The sequence below is a fragment of the Nycticebus coucang genome, chromosome 1 (genome assembly GCF_027406575.1).
Source record: "Nycticebus coucang isolate mNycCou1 chromosome 1, mNycCou1.pri, whole genome shotgun sequence".
Classification (NCBI taxonomy): Eukaryota; Metazoa; Chordata; class Mammalia; order Primates; family Lorisidae; genus Nycticebus; species Nycticebus coucang.
Genome location: NC_069780.1, coordinates 54,046,154 through 54,065,511, shown reverse-complemented (window position 1 = coordinate 54,065,511; position 19,358 = coordinate 54,046,154). Strand labels below are relative to the sequence as shown.

General features: G+C 36.1%; 2 protein-coding genes across 2 annotated transcripts in view; both read right to left on the bottom strand.

Annotated features, from left to right (window-relative positions):
- Positions 1 to 5,892, bottom strand: part of SLC25A31 (solute carrier family 25 member 31) — a 49,334-nt gene extending 43,442 nt beyond the window's left edge. The window contains exon 1 of the mRNA XM_053597591.1: positions 5,661 to 5,892. Within this exon, the coding sequence (XP_053453566.1) occupies positions 5,661 to 5,892 (232 nt within the window). The remainder of the gene's footprint in view (positions 1 to 5,660) is intronic.
- A 3,272-nt stretch (positions 5,893 to 9,164) lies between these two features.
- INTU (inturned planar cell polarity protein) overlaps positions 9,165 to 19,358 on the bottom strand; it is a 104,540-nt gene continuing 94,346 nt past the window's right edge. Inside the window, exons 14-16 of the mRNA XM_053577691.1 lie at positions 17,551 to 17,740; positions 14,801 to 14,949; positions 9,165 to 12,230 (exon numbers count right to left, since the gene is read on the bottom strand). Coding sequence (XP_053433666.1) covers positions 12,119 to 12,230; positions 14,801 to 14,949; positions 17,551 to 17,740 — 451 coding nt within the window. The 3' untranslated portion in view covers positions 9,165 to 12,118. The remainder of the gene's footprint in view (positions 12,231 to 14,800; positions 14,950 to 17,550; positions 17,741 to 19,358) is intronic.

Genomic DNA, 19,358 nt, shown 5'->3' with positions numbered 1-19,358 from the left:
TTATTTTTCTCAAAAGTTTGGGCAAAGACCTGCACATTATACATGGCAAAATATGGTAAAAGATATATACTTGCTGAATGGATAGAAAAAAATATCCCAAGTACATGCTATCTTCAAGAAACATATATAACTCACAAAGACACACAGAATCAAGGAAAAGGGACAGAAAAAAAATATTCCACACAAACGGAAGCCAAAAGTGAGCAGGTGTAGCCAGTTTCATATTAGATAAAATAGACTTTAAATCAACAATGGTAAATAGAGCAATTCGACAAGTATATATAACAATCTTAAATATATATATATATATATCTCCTTAACACAGGAGTTTCCAGATTCATAAAGCAAACTCCACTACAGGCGTCCTCAAACCGCGGCCTGTGGGCCACATGAAGCAGTGTGAATTGTATTTGTTCCCATTTTGTTTTTACTTCAAAATAAGATATGTACAGTGTGCATAGGAATTTGTTCATTTTTTTTGTTTGTTTTTTTTAAACTATAGTCTGGCCCTCCAACGGTCTGAGGGACAATGAATTGGCCCCCTGTTTAAAAAGTTTGAGGACGCCTGCTCTACTATATGTAGAAGTAAGCAAAGGAATAAACACAGAATCAAAACTGTCAAGGACTTTTAACACCCCACTGTCAGAACGCTGAAGCAGAAAGTTAATAAAGAAACACTGGATTTAAAAAAAAAAAAAGAAAGAAACACTGGATTTAAACAAGACTCTAAAACAAAAGGGCCTAACAGACATTTACAAAACATTCTACCCCAAACTACTGAATACATCTGAGACATTTTCCCAGACTGGTAATATCTTAGCCCATAAAACAAATTTCAACAAATTAAAAAAAAAAATCATACCATGTACCTCCTCAGACCACAGTGGAATAAAACTAGAAATCACTTCCAAAAGAAACACTTAAATGTACATAGTCATTGAAATTAAATAACTTGCTGCTGAATGATCCTTGGGTCGATGATGACATTAAAATGGAAATCAAAAGACTCCTTGAACTAAATGACAAGGAAGACATAAGTTTTCGAAATCTACAGGATACAGTAAAAGTAGTTCTAAGGGGAAATTTTATAGCTTAAATGCTTAAAGATCACAAATTACCAACCTAATTTCCATTTAAGGAACTAGAAAAAGAGCAAACCAAACCCAAAGCCAGCAGATGAAAATAAAGCTTAGAGTAGAACTAAATGAAATGGAACTCCCCCAAAATTACAAAAATCAATAAAACAAAAGTTGATTCTGTGGAAATATAAATAAAATTGATATATCGCTAGTCAGATTAAGCAGAAATAAAAATGACTGAAATAAGCTCAATCAGAAATAATGGATATATTATAACAGATACCATAGAAAAACAAAATAATATCCATGAGGATACTACCCAAATTGCTATGAAACAAACCAGCAAAAGAAATCGACAGGCGGCGCCTGTGGCTCAAGGAGTAAGGCGCAGGTCCCATATGCCGGAGGTGGTGGGTTCAAATCTAGCCCCAGCCAAAACCAAAAAAAAAAGAAATGGACAAATTTCTGGAAGCACACAACCTTGCAAGCCTGAATCAAGAAGAATAAATTGGCTCAGCACCTGTAGCTCAAGTGGCTAGGGTACCAGCCACATACACAGGAGTGACAGGTTTGAGCTCAGCCCAGGCCTGCCAAATAACAATGACAACTACAACAACAAAATAGACAGGTGTTGTGGTGGGCACCTGTAGTCCCAGCTACATGGGAGGCTGAGGCAAGAGAATCACTTAACCCCAAGAGTTTGCGTTGCTGTGAGCTGGGACGCCACAGCACTCTACCAAGGGTGACACAGTGAGACTCTGTCTCAAAAGAAAAAAAATATATATAAATCCTGAACAGATCAATAACAAGTACCCAGATGGAAGCAATAATTAAAAATCTCCCATTAAAAACAAAAAAAAGGGGGCGGCGCATGTGGCTCAGTCGGTAGGGCGCTGGCCCCATATACTGAGGGTGGCAGGTTCAAAGCTGGCCCCGGCTGAACTGCAACCAAAAAATAGTTGGGCGTTGTGGCGGGCACCTGTAGTCCCAGCTACTCGGGAGTCTGAGGCAAGAGAATCGCTTAAGCCCAGGTGTTGGAGGTTGCTGTGAGCTGTGTGATGCCATGGCACTCTACCGAGGGCCATAAGTGAGACTCTGTCTCTACTAAAAAAAAAAAAGCCCTGGATCTGGATAGTTGAATTCTACCAGACATACAAAGAAGAACTGATACAGAAATTATTCCGTAACACTGAGGAGAGAATACTCCCAAACTCATTCTTTGAAGCCAGTTATCTCCTTGATATTGAAGACAGGAAAGTATACAATAACAATAAATATAAACTACAGACCAATATCCCTGATGAACCCAGACGCCAACTCTCAACAAAATACTAGCAAACAAAATTCAAAAGCATTATCAAAAAGATAATTCACCATGATTGATGAGTTTCATCTCTGGGATGCAAGGATGGTTCAACATGCAAATCAATAATTGTGATTCACCACATAAATAAAAGTAAAAACAAAGACCATACAATTATTTCAATAGATGTAGAAAATGCATTTGATAAAATCTAGCACCCTTTCATGATGAAAACCCCTAACTGGACATAGAAGGAACATATAAATAAACTACCTAATATTTCATTTCCATATACCAAAATATCATCTTCATGATAAATTACTCTAGGATATTTTAAAAACAACCTCACTGTTCTAATCTTTGCTAAAATATGTTTGGAAATGTTCATATGAAAGATGGCCACTAAACTCATGGCCAGGAACTCTTAGAAGAATGATTGAACATGGTGATTCTCAATCCTACCAGGCTGAAATCTTCTAAATATGTTAAATATTTTACAATATTTCCTTTATTATCAAGAAGTAAAATTAAAAGATAATGATGTCCTCCCCAATTAAAGTATCAATATCATGCCTTCATTGCAATATAAAAAGAAATGGAAAGAATTTACAATGTATTTTTAATAAGTAGGTCCATGACCATGCCATAGACATAAGAGTCATATGCTTGCCTCTAAGTGAGTCAATTGACCAGGTGTGATGACTCAGGCCTCTAACCCTAGCATTCTGGGAGGCAAAGATGGGTGGATTGCTTGAGCTCAGGAGTTCAAGACAACCTGAGCAAGAGAGAGACCCCATTTCTACGAAAAATAGGAAAACTAGCTGAGAGTCGTGACAGGCACCTGTACTCCCAGCTACTCAGGAGGCTAAGGCAAGAGGATCACTTGAGCCCAAGAGAATGAGGTTGCTGTGAGCTATGATGACTTCCCTAGCACTCTACCCAGGGCCACAGAGTGAGACTGTCTCAAAAAAAAAAAAAAAAAAAAAGCGGAAAAAAGTGAATCAGTAGTAATTAAGTACACATTGCCATTTTGAAAAATGATGTAATATATTCATACATATAAATATACAATGATTATGAATGCAATTGCCACAATACAGATTATACAGGTTGAGTGTCCCTAATCCCCCAAATTCAAAATCTAAAATATTTTGAGCACTGACATTGATACCCAAAGGAAATAGTCATTGAAGCATTCTGAATTTCAGATTAGGAATGCTCAAACAGTAAATATAACTCAAAGATTCAAAAAAAAAAAAAAAAAAAGAAAACTGAAATCCAAAATATCTTTGGTCCCAGGCATTTCAGATAAAGAGATATATTCAATCTGTGTAAGTGGTAACCAAATACCCTGAATTGCTGACATGAATTTTCACAATGATGAACAACTCTTAGTAAACTTCTGAACAAAAGAAAGTACCCTCTACTTCCTTACATGTTAGATGCATTACTGAAATCAGGGTATAATAAAGGTAAACCCTAGTTTGTGTTTATAAGCAAATCAGAGTTGGGTTCTAGGTTTCTATGTTTTACTGCTACATGAATATCTACTGAAAGATCTAAAAGTCATCAAATTCAGGGTAAGTCTTTATTGTGTAGGACTGGCCTGGGACTGGCCTGAGTACAACAGCAGGATGTTTAGTATCCCGCTTGCCTTGTGTATCACCGCAATTTAGGATTACACCTCTTTGAATTAAACCAAAAATTCCTCCACAAGTTTCCAAAATGCCTCTAGATGGCAATACTATCCTGTTTGAATTACCGCTCCCTTAGCACAGGCAATATACACTACAGTGTACTCATAACAATCCCTTGTACAGAAGAATAGAAAACATCTTTAGAGTTCTGTTTATGATCGTCTCATCTTGAAAGGTAAAGAAAGCAGAGACTAGAATGATCTCAACTTACAAGATATGTATTGAATATGTTTAGGTTTAAATACTGCAAAACACATTTAAAATATAAATTAGCACTGGTCATCACAATTTGACAAGAAAAGTTCATTTTACCTGACTAAATATTTAAAGCAGATAAACTAATCATACAAAGGCCCCTGTTCTCTGGAGAGGGCTTAGAATATAAATCAAAGATAGGTTCCTGCTTTTCTCATAAAAATCTTGTGGGAAATGGAATCTTGCTTTGAAAAAAATGAATGAGAATGTGGGGAAGTGAACTATGAAGTATCTGGGTTCAGCTCCCAGACAGGCATTCCAAATGCAGTTTAGATGATGCATTAAGATTCTACCCCTAACCCCTTATACTTTATCCAACATGTCAGGAAGAGTTGTAAACACATCTCTATGAAAAGAGTGCTTTTTTATGATAGAGTATTCTGCCCTAGACTTATGAGTGGAAGAAGGGACTGCACTGGAGTTGAAGGCACTTCATTTCGTGTTAGTAGAGATTTTTCAACTGAATCCAACTATATGAGTGATTATATAAATTCTGATGAACTTATCCCCTTAGCTAAGTTGAGAGCCATTCCACACGCAGGAATGGGTCACAAAACACATTATTCCCTCAAACCATTTCAAAATTAATGAGAAAAATCATGAACAAAAATAAAATTGCATTTTTTTCTTGTTAACTTCTTGCTAAAACTGTAAAACACAAAATTTTAAATAAAGACAGTGCCTGATGCAAAAAGAAAACTGGTAATACTGATCTCATATTTATCTAAAATTTTTACATTTTGTTCGTTACGGAATTTTTGTCATTTTTTTTAAAAAAAGACTGCATTAAAATATTGTTTATCTCACTTAAATTTCATGCAGAGGTGAATGCCTTCTTAGTCTCAACTCTGGTCCCTAATAGTTCTCAACAGTAAACAGAACCTCTTTTTATTAAAAGGTAGTAGAGTACTGAGGGGCTCCAAGGCTTCAGTATTTGTACTTCTCATAAGCAGACTATTTCAACAAAATCTACCAACTTAACTACAATGCCTAATGGCATCTCCCCCAATCCTGAGTGGTCAACTACATTCCTTCTGGGGGAGGTGCAAATGCACCAAGGCATAAATCATGCTGCAGCAGAGAAATTTAGAGAAAGCAAAGGTACTGGTCTCCGTCCCTCTGCACCAGTACATGTCTATACTTTTGGACATAGGAAAGCAGAGCTTTTTAGATTAAAAAACTAAATTATGGAAGGCTAAGAAATTCATCACTGGCAGACGTGGCTGTGGCCCCCTGCAGTCATCCCCCTCCCAGCGACCCCCCTCCTCTAAGATGACCAAGAGCTGGGAAAGGCTGGAGCGGCAGGGGCACGCCTTACGTACGTACCCTGCTCACGGGGAATCCGCACCAGGCAGTCCACCATGCCTTTGTACCGAGCTTCGGGGCTGATCTGCTTTGATGAGGCCTGCACCTGCAGCAGGAGCTTCACCCGCTCGATGGGCGCCACCGCCGTCTTGGATACAGCCGCCGCGACCCCGCCAGCCAGGAGGTCCTTTCCGAAAGACTTGGTGTCAAACAGCCGCTTTTCCGCCTTCTTCTTCCCAGGCTCACGCTGCATGATTGGGTGATCGAAGTAAAAATTGGCACCCACGGCTCAAATCGAGGGGAGGGTGAAGATAAAAGGAATGAAAACCGCTTCCAGCGTTGTCCTGGCGGGAAAGTGGCGCTCAGGACGACGGGAGATAAGTGCGCAGGGTGGGGTCTGAGAGAAAAGCTGCGCAGGCGCCTCCAACGGCCTCCAGCCGCCGGCTCCTGACACGTGACTCCCGACACGTGACAGTGGCCCGTTTTAGCTGTACCAAGTCTAAGCCCCAACTTACCTTGCGGAGAGTCGGGTATCGAGGCTGTGGGTTCTGCCTGGGAAAAGTAGAGGAGGAGACCCAGCAGAGCCAGTTTAAATTTAGCTGGGAACTAGGGCACAGCAGTAGGCCAATCTTGTGGCATTATACGAATTTTAGTTCCCGGGGCTACTCGGTTACTCTCTGTTAGAAATCGATTTAATCTATTCCTCTAAGCAGTTATCCTTTGTAAGTCACTTTCTCAATTGTCTTTGCTGATTGCACCCCTCATGGCATAATTCAACGTGTTCCTCTTTTACTGATTGTATTTAAACAATAATTCTATCTAAAGCAGTGGTTCTTGATCCAGACTGCACATTTGAAGGGAATGGAGATGGTGGTGGGTTTTTGTGTTTTGTTTTGTTTTGTTGTTTTATGCTTGGGATTAGGCCCTGACCATTTTAGTAGAACCTCTGGAAGTCGGGAAATTCAATATTTAAATTCTCCAGGTATTTCTAGTGTGCAGGGTTGAGAACCAATGACAAATGACACAAACTTTTTAATTAGAGGATCTTTTATTAGTCTTAAAAATTATTGAAGATACAGTGAAGCTTCCATTTTTCATATATATATAGACATTTACCCTAGCAAAAATTAAAACAAAATTTAAAAATATATATTCATTTAACAAATCCCTCATAAGAAACATACACAATAGTTCTAGATAATACGTTTTTCAAAGCAAAAAAAGTAGAGAGAAAAATAGAATTTTATATTTTTGAAACTCTAATAGCTGGCTTAATAAAAGTTAAATGGATTCACATTACTGCTTTTGCATTCTGTTTTAATATCTCACGTGTAGTGGCTGGGAAATTTCCACTGTATACTCAAGACAGAATTAAAGTGAAAAAGGCAAGTAATGTCTTGGTACTATTAAGAAAACAGTTTTGACCTCATGGAGTCCCTAAAAGAGTCTCAGTGACAGGGAGGAGTCCTCCATACCGCACCTTGAGAACTCATGTACAGGCTGGTATCCCATTCAGGTTCCACTTTCTTTTACAAGAATACTCAGTAGAGGTACATCTGTCCTGCACATAAAACGTCTTTTTGCTTTTCCCATTTCGCTTAGAATATCCTTCTCCAGGAAGTCCTTCTCCAGGATATATAGTAGTATATCATCTATTCCTGATTTCTTTTTATAGCTTGTTTCATGGTTGTTAGTAAATGGGCATCTCATTTTAACTATCTTTTACTTTGTAGGACATGAAGAACCTTGAACACATCTACAAAATGTGAGATGAGGGCAGCACCCATAGCTCAGTGAGTAGGGTGCTGGCCACATTCACCAAGGTGGGCAGGTTCAAAACAGGCCGGGGCCAGCTAAAACAATGACAACTGCAACAACAACAACAAAAAAAATAGCCAGGCGTGTGGCAGGTGCCTGTGGTCCAAGCTACTTGGGAGGTGGAGGCAAGAGAATTGCTTAAGCCCAAGAATTTGAGGGTGCTGTTAGCTGTGACACAATGGCACTCTACAAAGGGCGACAGCTTGAGACTGTCTCAAAAACAACAAAATGTGAGATGAGGGTTTAGCTTTTTTGAACTTTAGGTTCTGATTTTTTCATTATTTTAAACATGTTAGTAAACTTTCTAATATAACTTGTGACTAACAAAAACCATTTAGGCCAGAGGGATTCCAAACCAGGAATGTTAATATTTTTATTGCTTTAAATAAAACCAGGTGGCAAGTCCTACTGGTATCATGTTTGGTGCCACTTCCTTTCCATAGGGGCTTATTTAGCTCTTAAGTGGGTCTCTCTTCCTCTCTCTATGCTGCTGCTAGATTAATCTTTCTGAAAGAATTGCATCAATTGTATTTCTAGGCCTATAAAAGTAAAGTCTTCTCATTGAAATCCATTGTAAATTCAAGAAATAATTGGCCTTTTATTAGAAAAAATCTGAAAAATGAAGGTTGTCTCCTTTAAGGGAATCTGAAGCATTAACAGCCACATAGGAAGAAAGTGAGGGGAAATTTCTTTTCTTTTTTTTTTGTAGAGACAGAGTCTCACTTTACCGCCCTCAGTAGAGTGCCATGATGTCATAGGACTCAGAGCAACCTCCAGCTCTTGGGCTTCCGCGATTCTCCGGCCTTAGCCTCCCAGCTGGGATTACAGGCGATCACCACAACGCCCGGCTATTTTTCTGTTGCAGTTTGGCCGGGGCTGGGTTTGAACCCACCACCCTCAGTATATGGGGCCGGCGCCCTACTCACTGAGCCACAGGCACTGCCCGAGGGGAAATTTCTTAAATCACACTCCAGGTAATACTTTCTTAAGATGCCGAGAGGGTTTAAGTTAAAGAACTGTTTCTGTTCACAGGGAATAGAAGTATCTCAGAGGACAGAAAGGAAGTGTTTGTCTCCCAGGGCAATTTTCTCTTCCTTTCCCACTTTTCCCCTTTCAGACAATTGAACCGATAGTTGACAATATAGCATATTCATTTAGGATACCAAGCTTATCTCTGACATGTATTTATTAATAGAAGACAGACAAAAGTCAAAGCATGTAGCTTTTTTACCTTTTTAAGAGCACCAAATCAATTCTTTTTGAAAATGTTGAATTTATTGGCTTTTATTGACTAATTTAGGAAAGGGAAAAAAGTTCTAGTGATTTATGTTAATATTGAAAGTGTAGTGTCTTAGGACCATTGTACTTCTTAGAAATCAGCTTGGTTGCTTGCCTCACTTTCTTTGGGTGTGGGGTCACTTAAGCAACCCTTAAGTGATTTCCTGATTTCCTCATCTGCCACATTTTATATCCCTTTTTCTTGCTTCAGTATTTTTTCTTCTAGCATTTGTCAACACATTTTACTTATCTGTGGCCTGCCTCTAACATTGGAACATAAACTCCTTCAGAGCAAGAATTTTTAGCTATTTTTGTTCACTAACATATTCTCAGCATCCAGAACAGTGTTCAGCACAAGGTAGAGATTCAATAAATTTTTGTCAGATGAGCGCATAGAAAGGAAACACAATTGCAAACAAACCTCCAGACCATTTTTATTTAAAACTACCTCATGGTATAAAAATAGTTTTAATTATATAGAACATAGAAATAAACTCTGCAAAATTAAATTATTTCAGACAGTTTGATGTATAAAGTTTTAATAACATTTAATATACTTAAAAATATCCAAAGTATAATCCTTGTTCATTAATGAATTTTTCTCATCATCCTTCCTACATTTTGTATAGTAGCAGGTATGATTTACCTGACTCCTTGGTTTTCAACCAATGGATATTTAATATAATAGGTGGTAGTAGTAGTAGCTAACTTTTTATAGCACATAATATGTGCCAGCCACTATTTAGAGACAACTAACACAAAAAACAAATAACGTTCAAAGCAGAAAAACCTAGTAAATTAGTTCCATACCTTTGCCCATTTATATCAGAAATATTTTAAAAAGGTAGGCACTGCAAAATTACTATCTTGCTATTATGCATTGTCATCAATAGTCCCTTGGCACAAATAAGAAATATTTCCTTGCTAAGTACAGTTTCTCTGACATGACAAACATAAAAAAGAGCTAAAGAAAGGGGAAGGAGAGAGACAAAAGGAGAAATAAACCGAGAAAGAGTCTAAAATGCAATTTGGGGGGCTAAAAGATGATAAGACAATACTTGATATTTTAAAATGCTAGTTATATACAGTTATTAATAGTCTTTGGTGGTAGGGTACATTTGCATAATACTAATAAATCTCAATTAATGTTTCTATATCCACTAAAGCGTACCTGTGTGAGTATTTGCACTGTTACCTTGTTCCTCTTTATTTAATAAAAGTCACAGGCACTTTATTATCCAATTATCAGATTGATCTAATTTCAGATGTGAATCTGAACATATTCGCAGCTAAATTTACTTATAATGCTTACTTTAATATCTATTTAGAGATTAAAAACAAGATAATGTTTGGTTTTATTTCTTAAAAATACAGGGCTTCTACAACATGGAAGTTATAGTGCACATCTACAATACAGCAAATGATTTTCCTTTGATTAACATCAGCAGTATGTTTTGCCTTTTATTTCCATTGTTGAGTGATGGCCTCATGATTCTTTGACATCAGGAAAGCAGTTCAACAGATCACAATTTCAAAAGATGAAACAAAAAGTCTCCAATGATAAAACCCTAAGCCCTAGTTAAGTCTGTCTGAAAACCTGCAGTAATCAATAACTGCATTTATTAATAATTATCAGTATTATAAGTAGCTCATGGTATTATGGGGGATATATCCAGAAACTTAAGACATTTAATAAATGATTTTAAACAAAATGCCCTAATACATATATGTACATAAGCAGCCATCAGACAGTGGCTAAGAGTCTATCATTTGACTCAATATTGTGATTTTTTAAGGGGAGGATATTTCATGCTATTTTCTACAACATTTCAAGAACCAAGGTTTATTATCCTAATGTAAATGCCAAAGTTAAGGCCCACTAATCACTAATGGGACAAATATGTTGTGGTTTGTGTCTGAAATGTGTAAGTGAAAATCTCCCAAACTAAATACAGAGTGATAAAAGTGTTTCTTTTAAGACCAAATGACTCAAATGGTGCCCCAGCTATGTTTTGTAGTTAGTTCTAACGAAGCCAAATGGCTCACATTTGAAGCAGGAAAAAGTACAGACTGATTTTAGATGTGCTGGTATAACTGGTCTTCCAAAAATTAAGTCCAAAAGAAGAACAGTATTGTCAAGTGTTGGGGGCACTAAACCTTCAGGAAGATCAACTGGTAAATGTCAATTAAAAATGCAGTAGTTATGTTGTTCCTTTCTCTCAATCTACCAGATTCTCTCAGTCAAAGAAAATTCTCATGCTACTACTTTACTTTTCCAACTAAAGGTCAAGTAAACTATTGTTTACTGAAGTGTCCCCCCTTTGAGAAAATCTATTACATAATGATACATACTTGTAAGACAAAAATTTGTATTTTACAAAAGAAGTTACCATAGGATTTCTTTAGCCAACCTTATTCAGTGTTTTTAACGTGATTTGGTTTTTTAAAAAAAGATTTATGTACAACTTTCCTGAAATTCACAAACTGTATAAAACGTGCATATAGTATCCCTGAATATATTTTAACAAAAATGAAAATTTGCAGATAAATAATTTAAAAAATATATCCTAGTCAAAACCGAGTTTATCCAAAACAGTAAATAGAATCAAATAAATAAAAAATAAGTTTAATTTTCATTTTTCCTCTTTCTCCACAGCGAGGTATATAGTAAAATGTAGGGTGACCATAAAGTTCGCGTGTAATTTAAAATAGTGTGCAAAAAATTTATGGCCACTCTGTACTTAAACTACTGAAAAGTATTTGATCAATAAGGAATCAGTACTTGGACATTATAAATTTAGGTATTGACCAATGGGCAAGAGGAAAAAAAAGTAGTACATTTTATTTAAGAGGGATTTTTGAAACTTCAATGCTATCATCTCATTTGTACATGAAAACTCTGAGCTCGCAGAGGTATAAAACTTGCTCATGGTCACAACACTAATTAGTTACAGAACCTGGATACTTCTTCCCAACATCATGATTCCTTCACAAGATATCAGTATTAGTTTTGAGAAAAATGAACAATAAATTGGGTATTTTTCCAAAATAAACACTTCCTATATCGATTTTACATAAACACTTATTATTTCAAACTAGTCAATAAATTAACACTATACAGCAAAATAGCTATAAGTTAAGAATCCTCTTTCATATTTTGATCAAGTATCTTCTCAAAAGTCTAATGATACTACATTATGATTTAATTCCACCACAATTCATCTCAATACATGTATTTAACAATATTATTATGTTCAATACTGAAAGGTGAAAAGAAAGCTAATTCTTATTTCTTTGTGTTTTGATCTTGGCAATTCTAATAATTCCAACAGCAATTTGATTTATGTTCTATGCATGTGTTTCTGTGCTTCAAGAAAACACAGCTACAAGGTTAACCCAAAGAATAATTTAAAAGCCATTTCAATGGCAATTTCTGTTACAGAGTCATGAAAACAGACATAAAGCTCTTGAGGTTTTGGATGAAGAAAAAGTCTCCTGTAAAAGAAAAAAACACATTCATTTCAGAAATTAGACAACAAAAAAATTAAAAAATAAAAGCCTAATCCTTCAATTTATCTTTTTTGTTCCTGAAACAATCAGTAGTAAATTAAAAACATCAATCTAAATCTATAATAGGAAATAATAGGAGAAATGCAGGTAGATTTATTTCTAAATAAATCATAAATGCTTTAGGTCAATTATTTTTATTGTTTCAGTGTATAAAAGTCCTATTTTATTGACATATATTACCATACTGCTCAGTATTAAAATGTTAAATCCAGTCATTATTACAGTAAAGCTAAGAGTATTAGCATCATTTTAAGCACAATAGTTATTAAATTTTTATTGCCACTTGCATTCTAATGTTTTATTTTATGAAATGTATGATAGATCTTTTTGTAGATAGTATTGAATTGGGATTAACATTAAAATTTTATTTGGTTTTCTTAAAGAACTAATTTTTTTTTTTTTTTGGCTGGGGTTGGGTTTGAACCTGCCACTTCCGGCATATGGGGCCAGCACCCTACTCCTTTGAGCTACAGGCGCTGCCCAAAGAACTCAATTTTTAATCTATTTAAATCAATATTAATATATATAAATTGAACTATTTAAATTGGGGACAGTTCTGCCTTACTTTCTTTTATTTCTTTTCTATATAGATCTGCATCATGATAATTCAGAGCCTTCTGATTCTTCCTATTGCAATTGTTGCAAACATAGTTAAGGCACCACGATACACCTGCACAGTGCCTAAGTAGTCATTTCATCTCTAGTCTCTATTGTGGCCACAGCATTCCATTGGTGGCTCCTAGCTTAATCTTTCAATAGTGCAGCTCTGGTCACACTACATGGAGTTAAGCTTATGCTGATGCTCCCAAGCCTAGTAGGTTGCAACACATCATAATCTCAAGGAAGCTTACTAAAAATACAACTCCCACAGATTATGATTTAGTAGGTCTGTAGTGAGGCCCACCTACTTATTAATTTGACATAAACGATTAAAAAGTGTTCTGATTTGAGCAAGTCAACCAAGTGATTCTAAATCTCTTTACAAAAGAGATTTGTAGAGTGTTTGTCATATAGGTAATACTGCAAGGTAGGTCTCTAGTAACCTTAGTCCTACCCAACTCTGTGCCCTTTCCTCCACCAATCACTATTTTAACTCAAAGAACCTTCGGTGCAGGTTCTCTGTAGTGGCCATAATTAGCTCCCAGCTCAGTCTTTCACTTTATGTTTGTTTATGTCATTTCTCCAAATCCTGGCAAACCAGTCTACTCACTGCTATGCCTCATGATTTCCACTGATTGGGTCAAGGTTCATACTATTCTCTTTTCCTAGAATGGTCCATCTAAATCTCTTAGCCTTTCTTTGTAATCCTTGCTTAAACTCCCCCGCCCCACAGAATTCCTATAGCATTTGGTTGTACGTGTAAGTAGTATTACCTAATTCATTTTTTATATATGTATACACAAATATTTATACCTATATAAATATATCTACATAATAAAGATCTATAAATATATAGATAAAATTTGAGCATAATATTTCTTTTTTTTTTTTTTTTTTTTTTTTTTTTGGCCAGGGCTAGGTTTGAACCCGCCACCTCCGGCATATGGGACCGGCGCCCTACTCCTTGAGCCACACGTGCCGCCCTTGAGCATAATATTTCTAACGCTAGATGTAAGGCCTTGGGAGGTGATAATCATTTATCTTTGTGTTTGCCATACCACCTCCTTATCCATCCATCACCATAGTTTGCCAAGCATAACTCGATACGCTTGCTTTACTAAACGGTCACATATTTATCAACTATGATGTGCCAGTTACTTGCAGGTACCAGACACAAGACAGGTACAATTCCTGACTTTTTAAAGCTGACATCCTAGTAAAAAGGGAGAACACATTCTGGCAAAGGGGAAATAAACAATAAACTATTATATAGGCTTATATAGAGAAAAACTGAGTACCCACTTTAATGGGTGGAAGAGATCATGGATCCTATTTAAGGAGATGACCCATCAGTACTAGCCTGAATATCAAGGAGCTAGATATGAAACGGGTAAGGGGTAGAACATTCCACACAGAGGGAATAGCAAAAACAAGATTTGATTGGTGCCAGTGTAGCTGGTGCATGTTGTATGGAGGAAGAAGCTGATAGGACACAGAAACAGAGGTGGGCAGGGAACTGACTGGGTCTGGTGTTGTGGTGAGGGGCAGGAAGGGGAGAAAGAGAACAGAGGAAGCAAAGGGGGGGGAGGAAGAAGGAAGTAGGGAAAGAAGGAAGGAAAGAAATAGAAGGAAAATCTATTCTTTTATTTAGACATTATTCTTTTGGTGTTATTACTAATGAAATTTTGTAAGGTAACAGAAATTTTTTTTAGTAGAAAAAGTCTTGGGAGGGATTTAAAAGAGATATCTAGCAAATGAAATTCTAAAATATATTAAAATTCTAGAGTTAGACTAATAATTATGTGCCTACATTCTAAAATATTAATCTCCTTTACTACTTTTCTTTTGCTTTTCTAACATTTTACATTATGTTCAAATACTTTTTTCCCACTTACCCTACTACCCAGTAAGCCATAACTGGTGGTGCTTTTTTCTGATCAGTCCAGTTTTCAGGTGAGCATTCAAACAACACACCATGTTCTTTCACATAGCTAAAAGAATTTGTTGAATCTGAATGGTGTCCACCATTAAGTGCTTTCTTTTTCTGTAAATTAATAGTTATTATTAGTACTAACTAGTATTAATAGTGTTGTTATTTTAAAATATTTTCATATATTGATTTTAATTGGCTGATCCTCATAATTAAATGCCTATAATGATATTCTTTTTCCTTGTAGGAAAATTTCTAGTCTTCCTTATACTTAGTTTAAATACCATCTCCTGAAGGATAAAGTATCCCTTAACTTTTCCAGGAAACACTCTGTTCATAGTCCTATATTATTAGTATTTATATCATATTATAGCAGCAGTTTATAGGTATGACTTCCCCAGAAGATAGAAAATTTTAAGCATTTTTTTTCCAGAACAGAGAAAATATACTATTTATCTTTGTATTTTTTTTAAATCACCAGTGCCTGGTACATCATAGGTGCATAATAAATGTATTCTAAATGTATAGACAATTCTGTCATAAATTTACAGCTGTCTTCCTTTCATGCATAATGTCTACATTTGCCACTGATTAAAGCATTAAAACAATGACTCATTTAGCATACAAAGACTTTATAAGACTCAGGACGAAACAGAGAAATGGTCCTTAATTCTCTTTCTTTCATAATCCTCATCCGATCTATCAACAAATCCTTTTGGTTCACCGTCCAAAATATATCAAGAATCCAGAAGCCATAATCATTTCTTCTTTGAGAATTTCCACAGCCTCCTAAACTAGTTCTGCCTTGATTCTTGCTACCCTACAGCCTGTTCTTCCCATAGTAGGCTGAGGGATCGCCTTTAAAAAATTAAGGGTTGGCGGCGCCTGTGGCTCAGTGAGTGGGGCGCCGGCCCCATATGCCGAGGGTGGCGGGTTTGAGCCCAGCCCTGGCCAAACTGCAACAAAAGAATAGCTGGGCGTTGTGGCGGGCACCTATGGTCCCAGCTGCTTGGGAGGCTAAGGCAGGAGAACCACCTAAGCATAAGAGTTACAGGTTGCTGTGAGCTGTGTGACGCCATGGCACTCTACCTGAGGTCGGTACAGTGAGACTCTGTCTCTACAAAAAAAAAAAAAAAAAAAAAAAATTAAGGGTCATGAGCCTCCCCTGCTCAAAACTGTGCAAGGAACTTTCCATCTTTTTCAAAACAAAGCCAGTTTGTCAGGCCATGCGTGCTCTGGCCCTAGTACCTTTGTGATCCGATCTCTTTCCACTCTCCTCCCTATTCGGGCTGCTCCAGTGCTCTCCTGACCATCCCTACCTCTGTGGCTTTGCACTTGGTGTTCCCCTCTCCTGGAAGCTTTGCCTCCAGATAGGCACATGGTATGCTTCTTCACATAGTTCAGATTTCTTTTCAAATATTACTTGACATGATCTGAGAGACCTTTAGTAACTCCTTGCATCCTTACCATATTTTAGTATTCAACTTGACATTAATCCTTCCTGAGATACTGTTTACTAATTCATTTGTCTGCCTCATTAGAAAACAAACTTTAAAAGGGAAGGGACAAAAAAAAGGAAGGGACTTTGTCTGTTTTGCCCACTGTTGTATTCCCAGCTCCTAGAATAGTGTTTGGTATAGAGTAGGTACCCCATATAATTAAATAATATGGGTAAAACTAATTTATATTACTAAATATTACCAAATAAGTTGATGAAATATTCCCTTATAGAATTGATCAGTTGTGTTCAATTGGGAGCAAAGAGCATAAGAACCCAAAGCACATAAACAGTATATGGTATACGGTCAAATATAACATTTTTGCAGATGACAACTTCTGAGAACTTGAAGGAATTCTACAAGGCAGAATTTTACTCTTGAATGAATTCTGAGAGATGACATAATTCAGCCCATTCTCTTTACAGCTGAGGAAATAGAAGGGTTGAGGTTCAGTCCAGGATTCCTTATTCCCAGCTCAATCTTCTTTCTGAACCCAAGTTTTTCCCAAATTTGGCATCCTTAATACATGCATTACAACAATTTGCAAAGAGGTTTTTGGTTGTTTGATGTCACAAGTAAACATCTGTATGTTTATCTTTTTCAAGAAGTCAACATTGACCTTTTCCTACCATGAAAACAATCTAATCAACATTGTAATTATATACAGCATTACTACTTATCCAGCAGGTACAATATTAAATAAAACTTTATCTTGAATTGAAAATCAAGCAAGCAATCAACTAATCAACCAACCCTATGCCAAAACATCTGAAATAGTTTTGTGTCTATGGCTTTATCTTAAACCATTATGTTCCAAAATGCCTTATGCTGTTGGTTGAATATTTAAAGAATTATCAGATTACTTTAGGAACCAATTGGTAGAGATTATTCCCTAAGCAATTGTTGAGTCACAGAAATCAAATGTAGGGGGTTAATTTATAATGCAAACTACAACATTCCACTGTTTTTCTATAGAAAACCCTGGTTCCCCATTTCCTGAAATAGTAATTTAGGACCTCAAATTCAATATTATGTAACAAAGCTTTGAAGTATTGTAACAAAGTTTTTCTTTGGGCACCCCAGCTAGATTGGGCAACTGTTAAAATAACCTAATTAAATAAAAATGTTGCCAGACATATTGATTAGAGAGTAGAGAGAATGCTTATAGAGCTGGATATTAAGCTGACAGAAAACCCTATTTACAGCAGTGCCCTACCTCTTCTATAACTGTCTGCTGGAAAATTGTGCGAATGGAAAGACAACATTGATGGAAATTCTTTATTAGCTGAGGGTGAATAGAGCCACTTAGCTGTGCCACCTCTTCATGGGTAGGAGTAATAAAGATTCCTTGCACTGTTTCCAAGGCAACATAGTGGAAAAGTGTGTTCTCAGGACCAGATGTCAATCTTAATAAGAAAGCAACAACATAAAAAAAAAAAAAAAAAAAAAAAAAAAACAGAAAAAGAAGAAAAAGGAAATTTTAAAATATTGCTTCATTTTGAATTTTGTAGACTTCTTAGAAGCTTTTATCTAGAATATAATATTAACAGTACAATTAAGAACAGGGAACTGGGCCAAACATTTAATTCTCTCTTTGTCCTTAACTGAAAAACAGACTAAAGCAAGGGTTATTAGTTCTCTTAATGGAGGCAAATACATGTTATGCAAGGATAAATAAACACCAATTCATATGCAAGTAACTTTATCATCCTTTTGCTAAACAATTCAAATTGGCCAAATTCTTCTTTTTCCACAGTTGGTAATGAATAACTCAGCTCATGTTTGGATCAGATAACTACAAGCCATAAAGTATCACTGTAGTGTGGACCACATATAAAAATATCTTCCAACAAAGTAAACACATTTAAGTTACCAGCATTTAACTCTTTTACTATGATAGTCAAACTTACGATTCTGAAGACAAAATTATTATTACTGTCTACAAAGCTGGATTAATAGACTATTATGGCAATTGACTGGTAGTATTCAACCACTTCTTATCATTACAATTTTCCTTCTCTCCTATATTTTCCTACTATTTTAATTTTTCCTTTGCTCCCTATCCTTTCCTCCTCTATTTAAAATCAGACAGGCCAGTAGGACCTTTAAATATTGTTAATTTTGGTAGTTGAGAGCTAAAGAACAACCATAGTAACAGCAACAGCCAAATAATAATAATAGTTAGCTTTAAAATACTATAGTCTTAATTCTTATAATGACCCTGAAAGATGTAAACTATTACTGTCCTTATGCTACCCATGAATAAAATCAATGTTTGGAGGACTTGGACTAACTTGCTTGACAGGTCACGTACCCAAGAGGCAGAGCCTAGCTAATGCTGAAGCTTGCTCTATTTTCTCTCCAGGGCTGACTTCTGATTGGCAGTCTTTAAACATATGGACAAAAATTCCCCACCTGCACTTCATGCACTCAAGTTGCACTATTTTACTTCTTCTATACTAAACACTGCCTGTAATAAAAAATGTTTTTAATTGGTTTCTTCTAGCCATTAAGCACAAAGGCAAGGAAAAGGCATATTTCAGCTCTTAGCTTAGGCAATGCCTAAATCACCCATGTTATCTAATTCCTGTTAAAATGTTAATTAGGCAGCATGATTTAAATCCTCAACTTTTTTTTTATCACTGATTTATAGCCTAGTCTTCTCTTTTGAGACCAGGAATAGAGAGGGAAGGAGATGATAAATAAATTCTTCTCTCACTTTTCCATAGGGTAGCTCGCTGGCTCATTATTAACTGGCAGCTGATACCTTTCTAGAAATAAAAACTTAAGATATTGGTAAGAGGAATTATGGTTATTCAAAAAGGAAAATACTTAAAAACATAACATTTTAAACTGCAGGTCTTCAGATTCAAGAAAAGGTACAAAACAGACACTATTCTTTACAAAAAGAACTAAGTTTCCATTTGAGGGGATTTAGCATTACAATTTTATTGTCTTTTAAAATTTTATTTCAAAAACAAACCACAACACAAGCAAGTTTAGCTCTTGCAAACCATAAACTCA